General features: G+C 34.9%; 2 protein-coding genes across 3 annotated transcripts; one reads left to right on the forward strand and one right to left on the reverse strand.

Annotated features, from left to right (window-relative positions):
* Positions 1–2285: 2285 nt before the first annotated feature.
* On the forward strand, positions 2286–4928 carry LOC107948951 (BAG family molecular chaperone regulator 4). Of its 2 annotated transcripts, none has more exons than XM_016883630.2 (5): positions 2286–2535; positions 2763–2995; positions 3506–3633; positions 3723–3869; positions 4468–4928. In XM_016883630.2, exons 1-5 carry the CDS (start codon positions 2480–2482, stop codon positions 4663–4665), a joined length of 762 nt encoding a protein of 253 aa, XP_016739119.1. In that variant the 5' UTR covers positions 2286–2479; the 3' UTR covers positions 4666–4928. The 2 variants fall into 2 exon arrangements, with proteins under 2 accessions (XP_016739119.1, XP_016739118.1); XM_016883629.2 differs by having other exon boundaries at positions 2436–2535; positions 3497–3633.
* Positions 4929–5117: 189 nt separating this feature from the next.
* On the reverse strand, positions 5118–8168 carry LOC107948950 (ammonium transporter 2). Its single transcript, XM_041111424.1, has 4 exons — positions 7338–8168; positions 6971–7256; positions 6706–6809; positions 5118–5744 (listed from the first exon to the last, which is right to left on the reverse strand). The coding sequence occupies exons 1-4, from the start codon at positions 7980–7982 to the stop codon at positions 5310–5312; spliced, it is 1470 nt and encodes a 489-aa protein (XP_040967358.1). The 5' UTR covers positions 7983–8168; the 3' UTR covers positions 5118–5309.
* Positions 8169–18131: the final 9963 nt, after the last annotated feature.

Consider the following 18131-nt stretch of genomic DNA (forward strand, 5'->3'; position numbering starts at 1 on the left):
AATCTTGGTAAAGAACACTGGAAAATAGTTCAGTGGATTTTTAAGATACTTACGAGGTACTACTGATGTCTGCTTATAGTTTGGAAGAACTAGAGATGGAGTCATTGGGTATGTTGATGCTAATTTTGCTAGAGACCTTGATAGAAGAAAATCTCTCACAGGTTTGTCTTTACAATCGGAGGTTGTGCAATCAGTTGGAAAGCCACTTTGCAAACTACAGTCGCTTTTTCTACCACTGAAGCTGAGTACATGGGGATTATTGAGGCCTGTAAAGAAGTTATTTGGTTGAAGGGACTCTTTAGTGAGCTTAATGAAAACCTTCAAATCAGTATTGTATTTTGTGATAGTCAGAGTGCAATCTTCTTTACAAAAGATCAAATGTTTCATGATAGAACAAAACACATTGATATTCGGTATCATTTTGTTTGTGATATTATTGCTCGTGGTGATATTGTTGTGAGCAAAATTAGTACTCATGAAAATCTTGCAGATATGATGACTAAGTCACTTCCTATAACCAAGTTTGAGCATTGCTTAGACTTGGTTGGTGTCCATTGTTGAAGTTAAACCCTTAAAGGGTTTTATGGAAGAGGTGGAGAACTTGTTCGTTGAGAGTTCACGATGAAGAACTTGTTCATTGAGAATTCGTGTCAAGGTGGAGATTGTTAGAATTAAATGACCCGAATTCTTATTTAAATAAAATATAGTGGTAAAATAAAATAAAAGTAAAATCCATATAGAACTACACTTCTTTTATTTTATTTTAGAATAAGGTTTTTTAAACCTTATAAACTTCATCTATTTTATATTGATTAGAATAAGGTGTTTCAGTCTTACTAGAATATGGCTTTACAAGCCTATAAATAGACATAGTCTATTCCTCTTGTAATAATTTGAATTCGACATAGTGAATTTTCTTCTCCTCTGCCCGTGGTTTTTTCCCGAAAGGGTTTCCACTTAAAATCTGTGTGTTGTTTATTTTATTTTATTTTTTCACCAAAAATATGAAAAATCAAGATTCATCCTTTCATTTCTCATCATCAAAATTCATTTGGTAATTGTTCTTCATCAAATTCATGTCTTCATTCTCATCATCAAAGTCTTTTTCTTTTTTCTGTTTAAATTTTAAAAAGAAAAATTTAGTTATTAGCTGATAATAAAGGAAAAGTAGTGTTGTGAAGAGGTGTGAAATGGAAATCGAATACCTCCTCAGCCACTACAAGATGGAAATATAGAAACCCAATAATATCATTAACTAATAAAATGTTTTCAATTAAAAAGAAGAGGGTTCATGTTTCATCTGCTGTTCATGGTGTTGTAACACTTTGCAAACAAGTGGCTCAAATGCAGAGCACCAAGAGCAAGTAAAAAACCAGCTCCACCAAAATCTGTTCAAATGAAAAACATAAATTAATTAGGAACGACTTTCCCTTGACTGAGTCATTCATGTAAATGAGAGTTTGCCCCCCTTTTATTTTTTTTTCTTATGTAACAATCACGTAAAAGATATTTTACCAAAAATAAAAACTTTTCAATTTTGTCCAACTTGAGCAAATAAAAAGGAGATTTGAGTCAAGGAGAGAAACAAAAAAACAGGGATATTTGTCAAAGGAGTGACTATGGCGATGCAGCACTTTGATCTAGTTGTTTACTTAAATGCTGTGGAAAAGAGTGAGAGAATAAAAAAAGTATTTGTTTATTTGCCTTTAAAATTTTTATAATATCAATTTTTTCTTAATTTGCATAATAAAATAGGAAAGCGCGACATGTTAGGAATCTCTTATAAAAATCATTCACGTTTGAAACATATCTTAATGTCTAAAACTTGGTGTAGCCTTACATTGCCTCTCAATTTTTATGAAATACAAAATGTTCATTGAATGATAACAAATTAATTATAATTTTGAATTTTCAAAGAATATTTGTACATTCTCTCCTAGCTCAAACAAATTGAATAGAGGTTTTATTCATATTTTTTGAATAGGCTAATAAATAAAAAGAAGTAAAAGATAATACATTATTGAGATTCTTAATTTTTGAAGAGACTTTATTATTATTATTATATCAAATGAGATGATAAAATGAATAACAAGAATTATGTGTCGTGAACTTTGTATTATGCATATTACTTAGATAAACTCTAGTTAGTCGCATAGAAAGAAATGAAAAAACAAAATGAAATAGAATATAAAGAAAAAAACTGAAAGGGGATCGGATTCTATTTATATGGTGGTTGAGATGAGTGTTTGTTATTTTTTATCTTTAAACTCCTCTGGACCCAACATTTTTGTTGGCTTTTCCACCAACTATTTTAATCTTTTAATTAAATAGGCAAAACATGGTTGGTGCTTTTTTCTTTTTGTTTTTAAGGTCGACCCTTAATATTTGGATATTTTAGGTACTTAATTAAATAAAATATTAAAATATTAAAATAAAAAAAATATATGTATATTTTAAAAGTTAAATCGTGAATTATTAGATGGAATTTTCCAAGGATACCTTGGATGCATTGGCCAGATCAAACAAGATTCTGAGGTGAGGCCTGGGCTCAGTTTAATTTAGTCAGTTGCACGCCCGGCCTTGTAGCCGACGCCGAGTGACATCTAAGTCTTAACTCTAAATCTTTATTGCTTATTTTCGAATTATCTCCCTTAGTTGTAGTCGTCGCCGTCTTCTTCAATTATAATTTTTAATTGTATTACTATCGAGTTGATTCTTCTCGTCTTATTGGGTAAATCAATTGTCAAATATTATCGCTCCAGTTATATAAAAATGAAAAATCCCAACGCCAAAAGCGAGGAATCCGATTGGGAGGTGAGGCCAGGTGGCATGCTGGTCCAGCTAAGAGACCACCACAAAGAAGAAGAAGAAGACGACGACGATCATACTCATCACAACCACAATCACGAAACCGCTGCTGCATCTTCTGGCGGGCCCATGATCAACAGCGACCCTGCCCATAGCCCAGCCCAGCTCTCCGCCCATTCTTATTTTGGTAATTTCCTTGTACCTTCTTATTTCTTTACAGCTGCAAATACAACAAACACAAAGATTTTCTTTTTGGGATAATTGATATTATTGGGTTTTTCTTTTGGTAGAAATATTATTGGTTTCATCATGCATTGGCGTGTTAATTGTTCTTGCTGGCGTTAATTTTAGCTTTTTGTTGTGGATAAAGAATGAAGAGTAGTTAGGATTTTTGTCGTCTGTTTATGCCTTGCATATGGGTCTTGCTTCTTCCACTCCCAAGGCATCTTCTAGTAATTATTCTGTTATATTCCTAATTTTTCAATCATTTTCTGAAATTTCGTTTATTATGTTCCGAATTGGTTCTTAATCTTGTGTGAACTTAAAAAAAATTAGTTAGTCAGGTTTCATCTATTTATAAAATTGATCTGTATATTGCAAATTTTTAACATGTAGATTGTTACGTTTTGGTTACAAAATTTTTTAAAGCTGTATTTTCTCTGTTGTGAACTGTAATCTACTGTGCTAGACAATACAGCAAGCAAAGAAAAAATGACCAATACCAAAGATAATAAGGTTGAAGAGGTAAAGGAAAGTGAAGAAATATCTAAAGCCTTTGCAGCGGTTGCCGGAGTCCGAAAAGAAGTAGACAAGCTCTCTGAAAGAGTGAGTTTCTCTGCTTGTTTCTTATATTTACTGGTATTGAATCTTGAAATTGAATTATCTGTCTCTGTTATATTGCTTTATTTGTATAGGTTGCTGCATTAGAAGTGGCTGTGAACAGTGGGACGAAGGTAACCGATGAGGAATTTGTTGTACCGGCGGAGTTGCTTATGAGAGAGTTGCTGAAATTGGATGGGATCGAGGCTGAAGGAGAAGCGAGGTTACAGCGGAAGGCTGAGGTTTGTATTGTAGGCTTTGGTGTCTACTAAAATCTGATTGTGGATAACTTTTGCATGGTGCGTCAATTGTGATATAAATATGTCTTAAACAATGGCTAGGAAGATTTGAATTTAAACTGAGTTTTTGAGATTGATATATTATTGTTCTTTAGGGACATCGCTTGGTAGTCCTTAAGTTTTGCATTTTAATACCAATCAAGAGCTATGCTACATGAGAAGTATAGGACTAGTGCTGTTTAATATTCATTTGAATCGCATAGTCAATGCAATATATCCTGTCCCCGGTTCCTTGTGGCCTTCTTGTTTGCGAATGCTGTGTGTGATCTCGATGTTTGCACCTCTTGTAAGTAGGATACTTACTAGCACTAGCAGTCCATTACAGATTCCCCTCCTTGAAGAATGGTTTGTGCTAAAATCGTGTTCTCAATGTACTCTTTCTGCTGAAAGAGGAAAGGATTTTATACAGTTTGTAGATTAGGAAATGTGGAGTGGGATAATGTTTCAAGCTTTAGAAAATTGCAATTTCTGTATCTAGCCAAGGAATTAACGTAGATGATGTTGTATGCTGTTTTATCAACTAATTACTCCCTTTGATCAGGTACGTCGCATCCAGAAGTACCACGAGATACTCGACAAATTAAAGACAAGAAATTCGGATCCTTTTAGCGACAAACACAAAGCTGTGTCGGTGACAACGAATTGGGAGACATTCGACTCGGGGATGGTAAGCTTAACTGCTCCTCCACCTATGTCATCTTCAACAAACACGACACAGGATTGGGAACGGTTTGATTAGTGAATATTTGCCCTGGATTCGGAAGCTTGATTGTGACTCTACATATGCAATCTCAGATTTTGATTAGTTAATATTTGCCTCATTCTCGTGGAACATAATATATAAATCATCCAGGGTTCATTTGTAATGGTTCTGGGGCTACATTTAATTTTCAAGGCAAGGGGGATTATCTTCTGCTTGAAAGACAACTTGATTCTTATGGATTCAGATGTAATGCAATACCTTAATAGTAGAAAGCATTGTCGCTCTGCCAGGCTTTTGGACTTGGCTCTTGCTTTTGCTTACAGCTTGCACGTACAAGTTAAATCTTAGGCAACTTAGATATCAATATATCTCTAGGAAGTATGGATCTCTTAACATAAAAGGTGTAAGAATTGGGCTGGAGGTCGAATTAACAAAATAAAACTATTCCAAAAAAAATCTATAAAAAGAAAATAAACACAAATAATTAATAATAGAAACATAAATATTCATTTTATAAACTATAAAAACATCAGCATTGTTGGCGCAAAACTCAGACAGACCACAGAGACAATGGTCTCCGTTCTTAAAATTCAAGAAACCAGGCTGAAGCTATGGGACGCAATCTCACACCAGGGAAAATCGTATTTACAGCAAATTTGTTTACGTTCACATGCATGCAGCTACAAACTAATGGTCACACCTCTCGCACCATCAACGAAACGTGAGGGTGCTGTCACCTCTGAGTACGAAGATGTATGCCAACCGTGCTTTGTTGGGTCATATTTTTCTCCATCACCCCAAAGGGCATATGCTTCTTCTCCATGAACGGCGTCATCTCCGATTTCGAGTTGGTTATCAGGCATTCTTAATGGTATAAACAACCTTATTACTAAAAGTATTATTGTCGTCGACGCTACATTCCAAGCAATAACAAACAAAGCTGCTACTATCTGCTTCACGAATTGAACCCCTCCATTCCCACCATAAACTGCACCCCTTGTTTCTCTTGGGAGTATGAGTCTGCAGAGATCTGGCTCCGCCAACAGCCCGGTAAGGAGGCCGCCCAACAGGCCGGCCACCGCGTGTGTGTGAAACACACCAAGAGTATCATCTACCTGTGGTTAGATAAAAAACATAATATTACAGTCAAACCTTTAAAACTTCATTACATATGGGAAAATATAATATCGGCATTTGGCAACCTCTAGTTTCTGACTTGCAATAAAACCAACTTGTTCTTTAAATAAGGAAATTAAGAAGTAGACATATAAAGGTCAAGATAACAGTACTTCACAGAAAACCCAATGGGATTTTTATAATTAAGAGTGGGTTTTCATTATATAGTCCGTATATAATAGTCAACATTGATGAGCTTTGGCTATTAAAGAATGTAGCTTAGAGACATAATTATAAAGTGCTCAAAAAGTCATAAATTCCCCAGTGAAAGCTACTTTGCTGTTAAATTTTCAAAAGTGGGGCAAACCTGATCATTTTCTTTCGTATAAACGATGGCCTTTTCTTTTTCCCTAATTCATAAACGACGACTTTAAAGCAATGGGAAAAATGCAAGACAAGTAACAAGTGTTGAATGTTCTTACAATATCAGCTTAGAGGGATTATTCATGGAACCATCTTTTTAGCTGTACAAAGTAAATTGGTTTATTTAAAAACTTAATTTTAATCCGTACATACGATAAAAAAGCCGTCAAATCATTTCACAAAGTGGAGGTAATCAATGATATGAACTCAATTGGGTTATGATAATTTGGAGGGGCCTTGGCCGCAACTGTGAACCGTGGGGGTGGGGGAGGGGGTCTTAAATTCAATGACTCCAGTCATATCCCACATAGCTGCTCTTTAAATAAAGAACCTACCGAATCATAAATTTCTAGACCTTCTAACTAGTAGGGGTGGTTTCAAATTAATATCTGATTAAATGTGGAAAAGTGATGAGAATATTCAAACAAAGGCAACAGAAGTCAAGCCTTAGAATGGGAGACACACACACTTAAACCAAAAGCAAATGAAACAAAAAAAATTTAGAAAGGGAGTTTGTAGCTTAATTAGGTCACCTACCTGTTGTAGCCAACTGCATTTTTTGTGAAGGATCATCATAGACACCCATGGTATACTGCCCGAAAGCAATCCCATTACTATTGCAGCCCAAGGTTGCACCAAGCCTGCAACAAATTAACAAACACTTTGAATGTGTACAAAGGACTAAATTCTTGAAATTAAAGTAGAGAGAGAAAAATTCAAAAGTTCAAAAAGTATAGGGACTGGAAACAAATTAAACTTTTTTTTCTCAAATTCCTGGTACTATAGAGAATTACGATCGAACCTGCTCCTGGAGTGATGCAAACTAGTCCCGTCATCATTCCCTGAACAGCTCCGATAACGGAAGGCTTCCCAAAGAACACAACATCGAGAGATGTCCACACAAGGAGACTGGTTGCTGCACAAACGTTTGTGTTGAGTACCGCTATCGAAGAGTCAATATTTGCAGCATATGGGGCTCCTCCATTGAACCCTGACCATCCCATCCACAGCAACCCTGCACCTGCAAGCATCAGTAAAACATTGTTTGGGGGAAACCTCTCTCTGTCGCTCTTTAGCCTTGGTCCAACCTGTTTGATTTATGTTACCAAATTGTAAGAATTTTATACACGAAATTTGATGATACGAACGAATAGTTTGATTTATGTTACCCAGTATGCGGCTGTGAGACCGGCGATCCCAGAAGAGAGGTGAATAACATATCCACCGGAGTAATCGATGACACCCCAGTGATAAAGAAAGCCTCCACCCCAGAGACTAAAAGCTCCAACAGTGTATGAAAATATAAGCCATAGAGGCACAAAAGCCATCCAGGCCTTAATATTCATGCGGCCGAGGACTGAACCAGCTAGCAAGATAAGGGTAATAGCAGCGAAAGTGAATTGGAAATATACAAGAGAAGCCATGGGAAAAAAGGGCACCGTGGTCTCATAGCGGTCGGTGGTGACCCTGTGCCTACTCTCAGGGACCCTGGCTCGGATAACGAGGTACTTTTGGCCTAGAGCGGGTGCACCCTTGCCCCAGAAAGGGAGAAGTTCATCACCGAAGGCCATGCGGTAGCATACAAGGACCCAGCAAATAAGGACAGCAGCGAAGGCGTAAAGAGCCATGAAGGCAGAGTTGACGGCCCATTTCTTCTTGACGATGCTAGCATAGAGGATTACAAGTCCAGGCATGCTCTGAATCCCCACCAGAGTGGAAGCTGTCATTTGCCATGCATTGTCTCCTTTGTTTAGCCATTGGGGCACTGCTGGGGCTCTCTCATTTACCGTGTAGGCTATCTGATTGGCATCCATGGCTAAACGTAGCTTGTGCTGCGCCGGGTTGACTCGGACGCATACACACCTTGGCAATATCTTTTCTATTTGTAACCGCTCTTAAGTCTTCTTTATATGTTAGGTTGGGTAGAAAAAAGTGAGATGCGTTGTAAGGAACCTTCTTTTTCCTTATTTTACTAAGGATAAAATAAACTTTAGTCAACCTTTTTTCATTTTGACGTGTGAATGGTGATTTGATATTATGCTACATTATCCTATAGTGCTATATCATTTTTCTTAAAAAAAAAATCAAAATCTAAGCAAAAATTATCAAAATTTAAAATTAATGTAACCCACAAAGTTAAAAATAAGAGACTAGATGTCATTGTGTATATCCTTTTCAATAAATACTTCTAGGTTGTTTTGGTAAGTTGTGTGAAAGTTTGGTATATATTCTGGATGAAGTTAGACTTTGTGCAAATGGAAAAGATTGATTTAGGAGAAAGGTCTCTGCCTTTAGACCCACATGTGTTGGCCCTAGCGAACTTGCTAGGCTTGATCAGTCAACGCATTTGCCATGTGATATTATAAATAAAATATGGAAAAATATGACAGTTTCATAGGTAGATTTTGCAACAACATTTTTTTATGTACATAATTTATGGGTTCTTTTTTTCCTTTTATATAATACATATGTCTATAGACCCTCTTAACTTTTAAATAAAATAATAAATATGTTTTTATTATAATTAAATTTATGTTTTTTTTATATTGACAATCGAACTAAAATTTAATCAATAATTTTTATCTTTTTAAACTTTAAAATATACTACTATAATCATAGGTGGATTTGGTGGATATTTTAGCTTTTCAATTTGAAAATTTAGTGATATTAATAAATAAGGTGGATTGATGGAAGCTTCACCGTTGTATCTTTAGGGTGTTTTCTAAGAAAAAGGAAAGAAATTAATTTTAAAAAGTTACAAAATATTAATTAAATTATTTTAAAATTTTTATTAAAATTATTAACAGATGGTTGATGTGATTGTTAAATCACCGTTTATCATATATATTAGTTACGGTAGTTTCCATGCTGCTTTTAGAAAAACGTTTTGAGTGATTGTTTTATCTTCTAACTTTAAATTATATTTAGGAACCTCCTTAATTTCAATTTAGTGTTCTTAGAGAAAATAGGTTAGGTTTGATTCATTAAAAGATAAAAAATAAAAAACACTCAAAACATTTTCTTAAAGCCACGTGGAAATTACGAGGCTAATATATGTTATATATGAAAAATAATGATTTAACCACTACATTAATATTTAACTTTAATGAAAATTTTTTAATAGTTCAATAATCGTTTTGTAAGTTTTTAAAGTTGAGTGATGAAATTGTAAAATTTTAAATAGTTTAATGACTATTTTGTAACTTTTTGAAATTGAGTAACCAAAGTGTAAACTTACGTATAGTTCAAAAATATTGGGTGTAGTTTATCTTAAATAAATAATATTTAAATGGGCATACAACACCATTAGTCATTAAACTATGTGTAAGTTTTAGTTTTGGTTGCTTAACTAAAAAAGTTACAATTTGGTCACTGAACTATTTAAAAGTTTTCATTTAAGTCATTAAGCTATTCAAAAGTTTTATTTAAGTCATTGGTCTGTTGAGTTTATTATTATTATTTTTTAAGTTCTACCAATGAGCTCCAAGTGATGATTTGATGATTGGTAAGTGGATCAAGATCTATCAACGAATAAAAGAACATAATTTAGATCCAGGCTGATTTGATGGTCAATGTCGGATATAGGAGAAAAAAGCTATTTAAATTTTGGTTCACAGATTCTAAGTTGTTTCATGAAAAAAAAATTAAATCGTAAAAGAGAAGGAGAAAGAGAGTTTTCGATTAGTATAAGTAGTATGAACAGAGAAAGTCATATAACATTAATTTTAATAATCCAATGACTTAAAATAAAACTTTTGAGTAGTTCAATGACCAAATTGTAATTTTTTTTAGTTAAGTGACTAAAGTAAACTTTACTCATAATTTAATGGCTAATGGTGTGATTTATCCGATTTAAATTTGATAAAGCAAGTAGCTTTCTCATATCATCTTTGCCTCTCTGGAGTTCGGAGAAGAGCATATGCACAGGGCTGAAGACTATAAGCAGTTTCGGAGATGCCGTGACAGAACTGCTTTGTGACGCCCTTCCATTGCTGTTCTTCATAAAATATATCAGCCAAACAGAATTTATGTATTGTTATTCAATAGAAATTACCCTAATGTTTCCATTGATAGAAACAAGTATTCTTAATGCTGTTTTCAGCAATATTGACTGAAAATGAAAGCAACTTAACTCATCAAATCAAACGATTTTAAAAATCACTACGTCACTTCAAATACATTTAATTCTAATTCCATCTTAAAAAAAAAAGTTTATATGAATCTATTCATTTTGAACTGAAAAAAAAAAATTAAATTCAAGAACTTGAAATAATGACTCCAAATATTTGATTAGTAAGCTCAAATAATTCCAACTCAAAGGATCAAAAATTAAAGCAATTAAACTTACAACTTATATTGACTTGATTGAAAATTAATTCCATCAATTCAAATTGCACGTAACTTGTAATATTAGGGGTTAAATTATTTTTTGGGTTTAGATTTTTTTTTAAGTTAAGTTTTGAACTTGACAATTGTTCTTTTTTATTGTCTAAGTTAAACCTTGAACTTGACAATTATTTTCACATTGAGACTTGAATTTTTTTTATCCATGTTAGTATTTGAAAACCCAAAAGTTAATGCTCCAATGTAGGAATAATTGTCACGTTCAAATCTTAATATGAGAACGATTGCTAAGTTTAATGTCTAACTTGGACAAAAGAAAAGTTCAAGCCCAAATATGAAAATAGTTACCTAGTTCAAGTCTCAATTTAAGAATAATTGCTAAGTTCAAATTCTAAAATGAAAAAAATTATTAAATTCAAACCTCAAATATCAATTTAGAATAAAAATGGAATTGTTGGAGGGAAAGGTGAACTCAGTTGTCATGATCTTGAATCCGGTAAAAGCCTATAAATCCATTAATGTCCAATTAGTGACTAAATGGGTTGGAAAACTAGAACCTATTTATCTAAGATGGGCTAACCCCATATATCCATAAAACTCTGTTTAAACAAATCCTAAACCCAGCCCATATAAGAACAGCAGACGCCTTCCCCACATGCTAACACCACAATAATGGACGAAAAGACTGTCCCACCACCTATCCAAGTACTAAGCCAACGTAGGTATCAATATTTAATTTAATACAGCCATGGATCATAGACATTGTGAATTAATCCTAGGTCCTCAAGTTAAAAACAAAAAAAAGGATGAGATGGGGGGCGTCTTGTAAAAGCTTGTGGCATCTACAACATTCTGTGGAATAATATATATTGAGGAAACAAACTAGGAGGGTTTAAAAGGCTAACATGGCTGATGTGAGATTCTTATAAGATAATATAAGTAATTAGGGGTGAGTAAAGTTTAATTTAACTCGAAAAATCAAAATTTTCAAATTTCGAGTTAATCAAATCAAATTATTCGATTTTTCAATCAAATTAAATAAGTAATTCAAGTTTCAAGTTCGAGTTATGTTAAAATTTACAATTCGAATGGCATAGAACTGTAATGGAATAACTATTTTGTGGAAATAGAATAGGGTTCAAATGGAATAGAAAAAGTACAACAATAGTTTGGTTAGATGGAATGTAATAGATACTTTAATAGCATTCAAATGTTTGATTTGTGAAATAGAAATTGAAATACCAAAACAAAAAATACTCAAATGACAAATATACTCTTCTAATACCTTAAAAATGTTGAAATACTTCATGGATATATTCATTAATATTTTTTTAGAAAAAATATTAAATCATTAATATAGAATTTTTGGATGTTATTAATTATTATGTAAAGATTGTTAAAATATGTGTGAGTCAGCAAATTTTTACCATCCATCATGCTTTTGCGGGTTAACTTTCAAAAAAATTTAATCCTCTGTATTAATTACTATTAAAGTGCATTAGTAGTTTTGTTTTATCTCAAACACAACTAAGATCTCAAGACAATACAAAGTTCATGAATTAAAAATGTATGCACAACAAAAGAATGAAATGGATAAACAATCTAATATAAAGAGAAACAATCAAAATTAAAACTTTAATAAACTTGCAGACACAATCTCCATTAGAATTTGGCTCAAACTTTATAGTCTTGCATACAAAAAATTACAACTTCTTATTGTTACAGGTCAAAGTGTAAAACCCATTACCATCGCACCAAATGCATCCAATGGAGGTCTATTGTTTAGATGGAGATTATTTGGCCCACAAGAACTGTCCCGATTCGGTAAGTTATTGGAGAAGCCTATCAGATTGAAGCTTGGTTGGCCCAATGACGAAGATATGACAACTTAGGCTATCTTGATAAGTATGGGAACTAACCTTTAAAGATTGATAAGGAATCATATATTGTAAAGATTAGATAAGATTAGATTTGATGTAATCTTGTAAATCTCTAAAATCAATGGATAGACTAATCTTGTTTGTCGATGTAATGTAATCTTGACCGTCGATTTTGGGAGAGCTCAACTATAAATAGAGAGCCCCCCTCATTTGTACTCACTCTATTTATTGTTTCATTATTCTTTGTGCATAAGAGAATATTTAGAGCATTTACTCAAACACCTCTCGTGCATTCTTTCTATTGTTCTTTTGTGGCTTCTTTTGGTATAAATTGTTTCTGCTATACAAATTGGTGCATTGGAAGAGTTCTAAAGGAACCCTTGCTTGTGTTTAGGCCGACTTAGATGAGTTTGGAAGAACGGATTGCCTAAGGTCGCACAGATCGTGAAACGAAAGATCTAGTCCCGTGACAAGTGGTATCAGAGCTATTGGTTGCAAAGGCACCTTTGGGATGTCGAAAGAAGAGTTTGCACAAAGGTGGGCCAAAAGATCAGTCCCTTTGAGGGAGCTGTAGTCGGATGTTGAGGAATGCGTGGGCAAACTTGAGGAGTCTAATGGGGATGCAAATGAGTCACATAATGCGCTTGGTGAACGCATAGATGACTTATGGGAGCAATCCAGGGACTTTGTGACCATGTGTCTCACTTCCAATAGGGATAATGTGCAAGAGTTGCTTGATTCCCAAAGGAAGAAAATGAAATAGAGGAACGTTACTCTCGAGGCCATGGTGATGGCTTTAAAGGAGGAAACAATGGCCACGATGAAGGTTTTGTACACAAGAATAGAGGAGCTCGAGGGAGAGCTAGCCTTGTGTCGAGCAGCAGTAGGGGAAAGAGTGACAAGTGCAAAACTCAATTACGAGGATGTCCCAAAGTCGAAATAGTTTGTGGGGACAAGGTCTACATGCGATGTGGATAATTTCTTGTGGAACATGGAAAACTACTTCTGTGCCAAAGGCATCACGGATGATGCAGTTAAGGTAAACACTGCTTCAATGTTTCTTATTGATATTACGCTTTTATGGTGGTGAGACAGGTCCACAGATAAAAGGCAAAGTGGGATTAGGATGTGACAAGAGTTCTAATATGAGTTAAAGGGACATTTTTACCCAGGATTTGTTGAGGAAAAAGCTCAAGCAAAGTTGGGACGGCTAACACAATGAGGCACAATAGAGGAGTATGTTCGAGAGTTCAAATGACTCATACTCCAAGTTTTAGATGTGAATGAGAAAGAAGCATTTCTTGTTTTTTAGAATGGATTGAAGTCATGGGTTAGACAGAAGGTGGAACAAAGAGGTGTCCAAAAGCTATTGGAAGTCGTGACGGTAGTGGAGTCCATGGTCAAGCTTGGTCTAGGGAAAGACAAGTTTGAGTATTCCAAGTCCAAGAAAAGGGGCGTATCTGAAAATGATTACAAGGAAGATATTGAGTAATGGCATCGGCGACAATAGTGGTAATGAGAAACCACGAGTTGGGAAGAAGAAACCCAACAAAAAAAAGGGACAAGTTGAAATGCTTTCTTTGCGACAGTCCATACATGTTGAAGAAATGTCTGAAGAAATTCACCCTTTCTAAGAAGGAGAAGCCGATAGATAAGGCCTTGGGATTTGGTTCGAGCGCAAGGGGTGTCGAAGCCAAAGAGGCCGAAAGTGAGAAGAAGCAAGTGGAGTGCTTCTTGTGTCATGGTCCGCATAGATTGCGAAAGTGTTCGAAGAAGACTGTCATCGAAGGGGAAGATAGAATAGAAAAGGAGCCCAAAAAGCTTGGTTCGAGCAAGAGAAAAGTCGAAGCCAAGAGGGCCAAGAGGAGCAAAAAAAAAAAGTGAGTAAAGTGTTTCTTGTACCGTGGTCCGCATGAGTTGTAGAACTATCCAAAGCAATCCAAGTCAGTTGTGGTCAAAGAAAAGGCAACATCGGAGCTTGCTGAGTCATCGAAAGGGCTTCCACACAAGGAAGATGTGGGTTTGTCATCGAACTTAGGAGAAAAATTTACGATGAAACCACTAAAGTTGGGACCAATGAGGCACAATTCCAGTAAAACGACGGAGTTGGTCGAGTCGTCGGTGAGGCTTTCACCCAAGGAAGATGTGAGTTTGGCATCAGACTTAGAGGAAGAAGCTGCGATGTAAACTGTGAAGCTAAGATCAATGAAGGCTCATTTCTATTGACACATCGAAGAGACTACCACCCATGAAAGTGGTAGCGTGTGCATCAAACTTGGAGAAAGTGGTGATGCAAGTTGGATAGTTGACCTGAGTAAATGTGACGAGTAAGGTATATTCTAAACACTTTAATAGTGTGTTGCGTTCTAACTTGTTAACTTGGAAAGAATGTAGGGGCATTTTCAAAGTTCTTGAGCAAGGAGGCTGAGGGATTGTGGGCAATTCAAAGCCAAGTATTGTGAATCAAGAGGATTCTGTTCGAGGCAAGTTAGAATATGGGCAAGAGAGTGACATAACTTCTTGCCATCGAGATGTACAAACAAGTAGGACGGTTCGAGTTAAAAAGAGACGTAAGTTGAGGTAAAGTTTTGAAAGAAGGAAAAAGCTAATGCGTTGAGACGAGACCGAGGCAAATCAAGTCAGTGCCATTTCGAAGTCACAACGAAGGTGTTGCGAGAATGAGTAGGGGAGAATGTCACGAGTCAAAGTACAAAGCCTATGACCATTGCACCAAATGCATCCAATGGAGATTTATTGTTTAGATAGGGATCATTGGCCTGCAAGAACTAGCCCGATTCGGTAAGCTGTTGGAGAAGCTTGTCAGATTGAAGCCTGGTTGGCCCAATGATGAAGATATGGCAACTTAGGCTATCTTAATAAGTATAGGAACTAATATTTAAAGATTGATAGAGAATCATATATTGTAAATATTTGATTCGATTTGATTTGATGTAATCTTGTAAATCCCTAAAATTAAGGGATAGACTAATCTCATCCATCGATGTAATGTAATCTTGACTGTCGGTTTTGGGGGAGCTCAACTATAAATAGAGAGCCCCCTCATTTGTACTCACTCCATTCATTGTTTCATTGTTCTTTGTGAATAAGAGAATATTGAAAACATTTACTCAAACACCTTTCGTGCGTTCTTTCTATTGTTCTTTTGTGGTTTATTTTGGCATAAATTACTTCTGCTATACAAATTGGTGCCTTGGAGGAGTTTTAAAGGAACCCTTGCTTGTGTTTAGGCTGACTTAGGCGAGTTTGGACGAACGGATCGCGTAAGGCTGCACGGATTACGAGATGAAAGATCTAGCCCCGTGACACTTATTACATGTTTATATCCTATAAACTTCAACATACAATCTTTTACATACAAAAGGAAAATACAACCTTAACAACATATTCAATTTCTAGATGATTTTCATTCATTAGACAATTGATGTGCTAGTTATATCCTCCAATTTTACCATGGATCACTTGGATGAATATTGGTTACATTATGATCATCTTTCTTAATTATGTTTTTTGCTTCAATAGGATCAGAATTCATCTCCATTCGAATAAAATTATGAAGCAAGCAACAATCAATAATAATCCGGTTATGTACCTTCACAAGATAAAATGACGGACTTCTAAATATGCCTTATCTGAGTTTTAACAATCCAAAATACATTTTAATAACATTACATATTGTTGAATGTTTCATATTGCAAAAATTCTTCCGGAGTGCTTGGTTGGTGATCTTGACGCCATTCATTTAAATGATACCTATCCAACATCAACTAGGTAGTAACAACTTATATTTAAAAACATTTACATTTATCAATTTTTTGTTCTCGATATTAAAAAGATACAAAAAAATTAATTCAAAAAATTTTTTTAGTCAAAACTTTACCATGAAGAACTTTAAGTTCATGTCTCCTAGTAATTGCATATTGAAGATTCATCCATCGACGACAAAACCTTCTCAACTAGAAAGAACATATACAAATTGCATATCAGTTGTACAAACACCTACATATTTGTTGCTATGTCAACTTTCCAAGTTCGATATCTAGGTTTATCAACTGATGGAACTTTAATCTTGATATATGTTCCATATAAAGCAATTTTACAAATAAAAGAAATTGTAAAGTTAATATAGTCTATTGAAATCTAAATCCAATAATTTATTTCAAGACAAATATATATACACTTCAATACCTTGAACCATTTCCACTTCAGATATGTAGAATTAACTGGAATTGGATTTGGCTTTTTAAACAACGTACCTTGCAAGTGCATGACTGCATTCAATACATTGTGGAATAACCTACTAAAAATTTCTCCAGCCTTTAAAATGGTGTTTGATAACTCGGTTTTTAGGTGATGAGAAATTACATACAAGAACATTGCCACTTGCTCATCCACAAGCATCTTCCTTGTTGATTTTGATCCTTCTAAATTCTATAACATGTAACACCTCTAACCCTTATTCATCGCCGGAACAGGATTATAGAGCATTACTGAACTTTTCAGATCAATTACAAACATTATGTATCATTTGAAAAATATATTGTAAATAAATCATATAGTCCCTTATATGAGCCCTCGAGGCCCAAAATATATGTTAGAAACAAATCGGGACTAAACTGGGTACTTAGGAAATTTTTCCAAAAAATAAAAAATTTTCATAAAAATAAGGGACACGTCCGTGTGGCCAAGTCGTGTGGCTCATACAATCAAGAGACATGCCCGTGTCTCAGGCCGTATGGAAATTCGAAATAGGGGTACACGGCTGTGTCCCAACTCGTGTCCAAACTTAGGTGCATACTGACTTGGGTTACATGGCCAGCCACGTGCCTGTGTGCTAGGCCGTGTGAGCATACTGACTTGCAATATTAAGGTGCAGGGGTTATATGGCCAAGTCACACGCCCGTGTGCTAGGCAGTGTGTAACACACGACTGAGACACACGCTCATGTCTCTGCTCATGTGAAAATACCTGAGCATTCTGTTTTAAAATTTAAAGTTGCAGGGGACACACGGTCAAACCACACGCCCATGTGTTAGCCGTATGTCTCACATGGTCCAGTCACACGCCCATGTGTCTAGCCGTGTGGACTTAAAATGAACCTTAATCATCAAGTTTACCATGCCCTGCAATCTTAGACACCAAGCAACTCATAAACCATTCGTTCAACCAATTCAAAACACAATCAAATATCTTTAAAACACATCAAAACAATCAACTTAGATACCTAACCAATGTTCCCTCATAGATTCCACAATTATATTATCAAAACATAATAATTTAAACAATTTTCAAATTAATTTATAATCATACAAATTTCAATCCAAATTTACCTATACCATATTCATTTAAGCACTGATCAAAACATGTCATATTATAGTCTTAACATTAGGTGTGAGCAAAATCCAACTCGATTTGAAAAATTTGATAAAAAATTCAAATTTTGAATTAAATAGTTTGAGTTATTTGAGTTATTCGGATCGACCCGAAAAAAATTCAAATTTTTCGGTTTAACTCGTATATGAATTACACAATTTGAGTTATCCGAAAATCCGAATAAGAAATGACAAAACTACGTCGTTTTGATAAATTTTAATTTTTAAATTAATTTTTTTCATCAACCTTACAGCTTATTTTCTTTCAGTCATTCCAAATTCCCACCCCCCAATTTTTCCTTTCTTCTTTACTCCAAGATTTTAATTCCTTCCCCACACCTGACGACCC

This window comes from Gossypium hirsutum, chromosome A04 (genome assembly GCF_007990345.1).
Source record: "Gossypium hirsutum isolate 1008001.06 chromosome A04, Gossypium_hirsutum_v2.1, whole genome shotgun sequence".
Lineage (NCBI taxonomy): Eukaryota > Viridiplantae > Streptophyta > Magnoliopsida > Malvales > Malvaceae > Gossypium > Gossypium hirsutum.

What these genes read in the sequence shown, in the direction of transcription:
- LOC107948950 (XM_041111424.1), bottom strand. Translation starts at nt 7,982, where the DNA reads ATGGATGCCAATCAGATAGCCTACACGGTAAATGAGAGAGCCCCAGCA. An exon ending in GTCTCACAGCCGCATACTGG is followed by an intron (nt 7,257 to 7,337) that starts GTAACATAAATC and finishes TAAATCAAACAG; the next exon opens with GTTGGACCAAGGCTAAAGAG. An exon ending in TTGCATCACTCCAGGAGCAG is followed by an intron (nt 6,810 to 6,970) that starts GTTCGATCGTAA and finishes AATTTGTTGCAG; the next exon opens with GCTTGGTGCAACCTTGGGCT.
- LOC107948951 (XM_016883629.2), top strand. Translation starts at nt 2,480, where the DNA reads ATGGAATTTTCCAAGGATACCTTGGATGCATTGGCCAGATCAAACAAG. An exon ending in TAGACAAGCTCTCTGAAAGA is followed by an intron (nt 3,634 to 3,722) that starts GTGAGTTTCTCT and finishes TTATTTGTATAG; the next exon opens with GTTGCTGCATTAGAAGTGGC. An exon ending in GGTTACAGCGGAAGGCTGAG is followed by an intron (nt 3,870 to 4,467) that starts GTTTGTATTGTA and finishes CCCTTTGATCAG; the next exon opens with GTACGTCGCATCCAGAAGTA.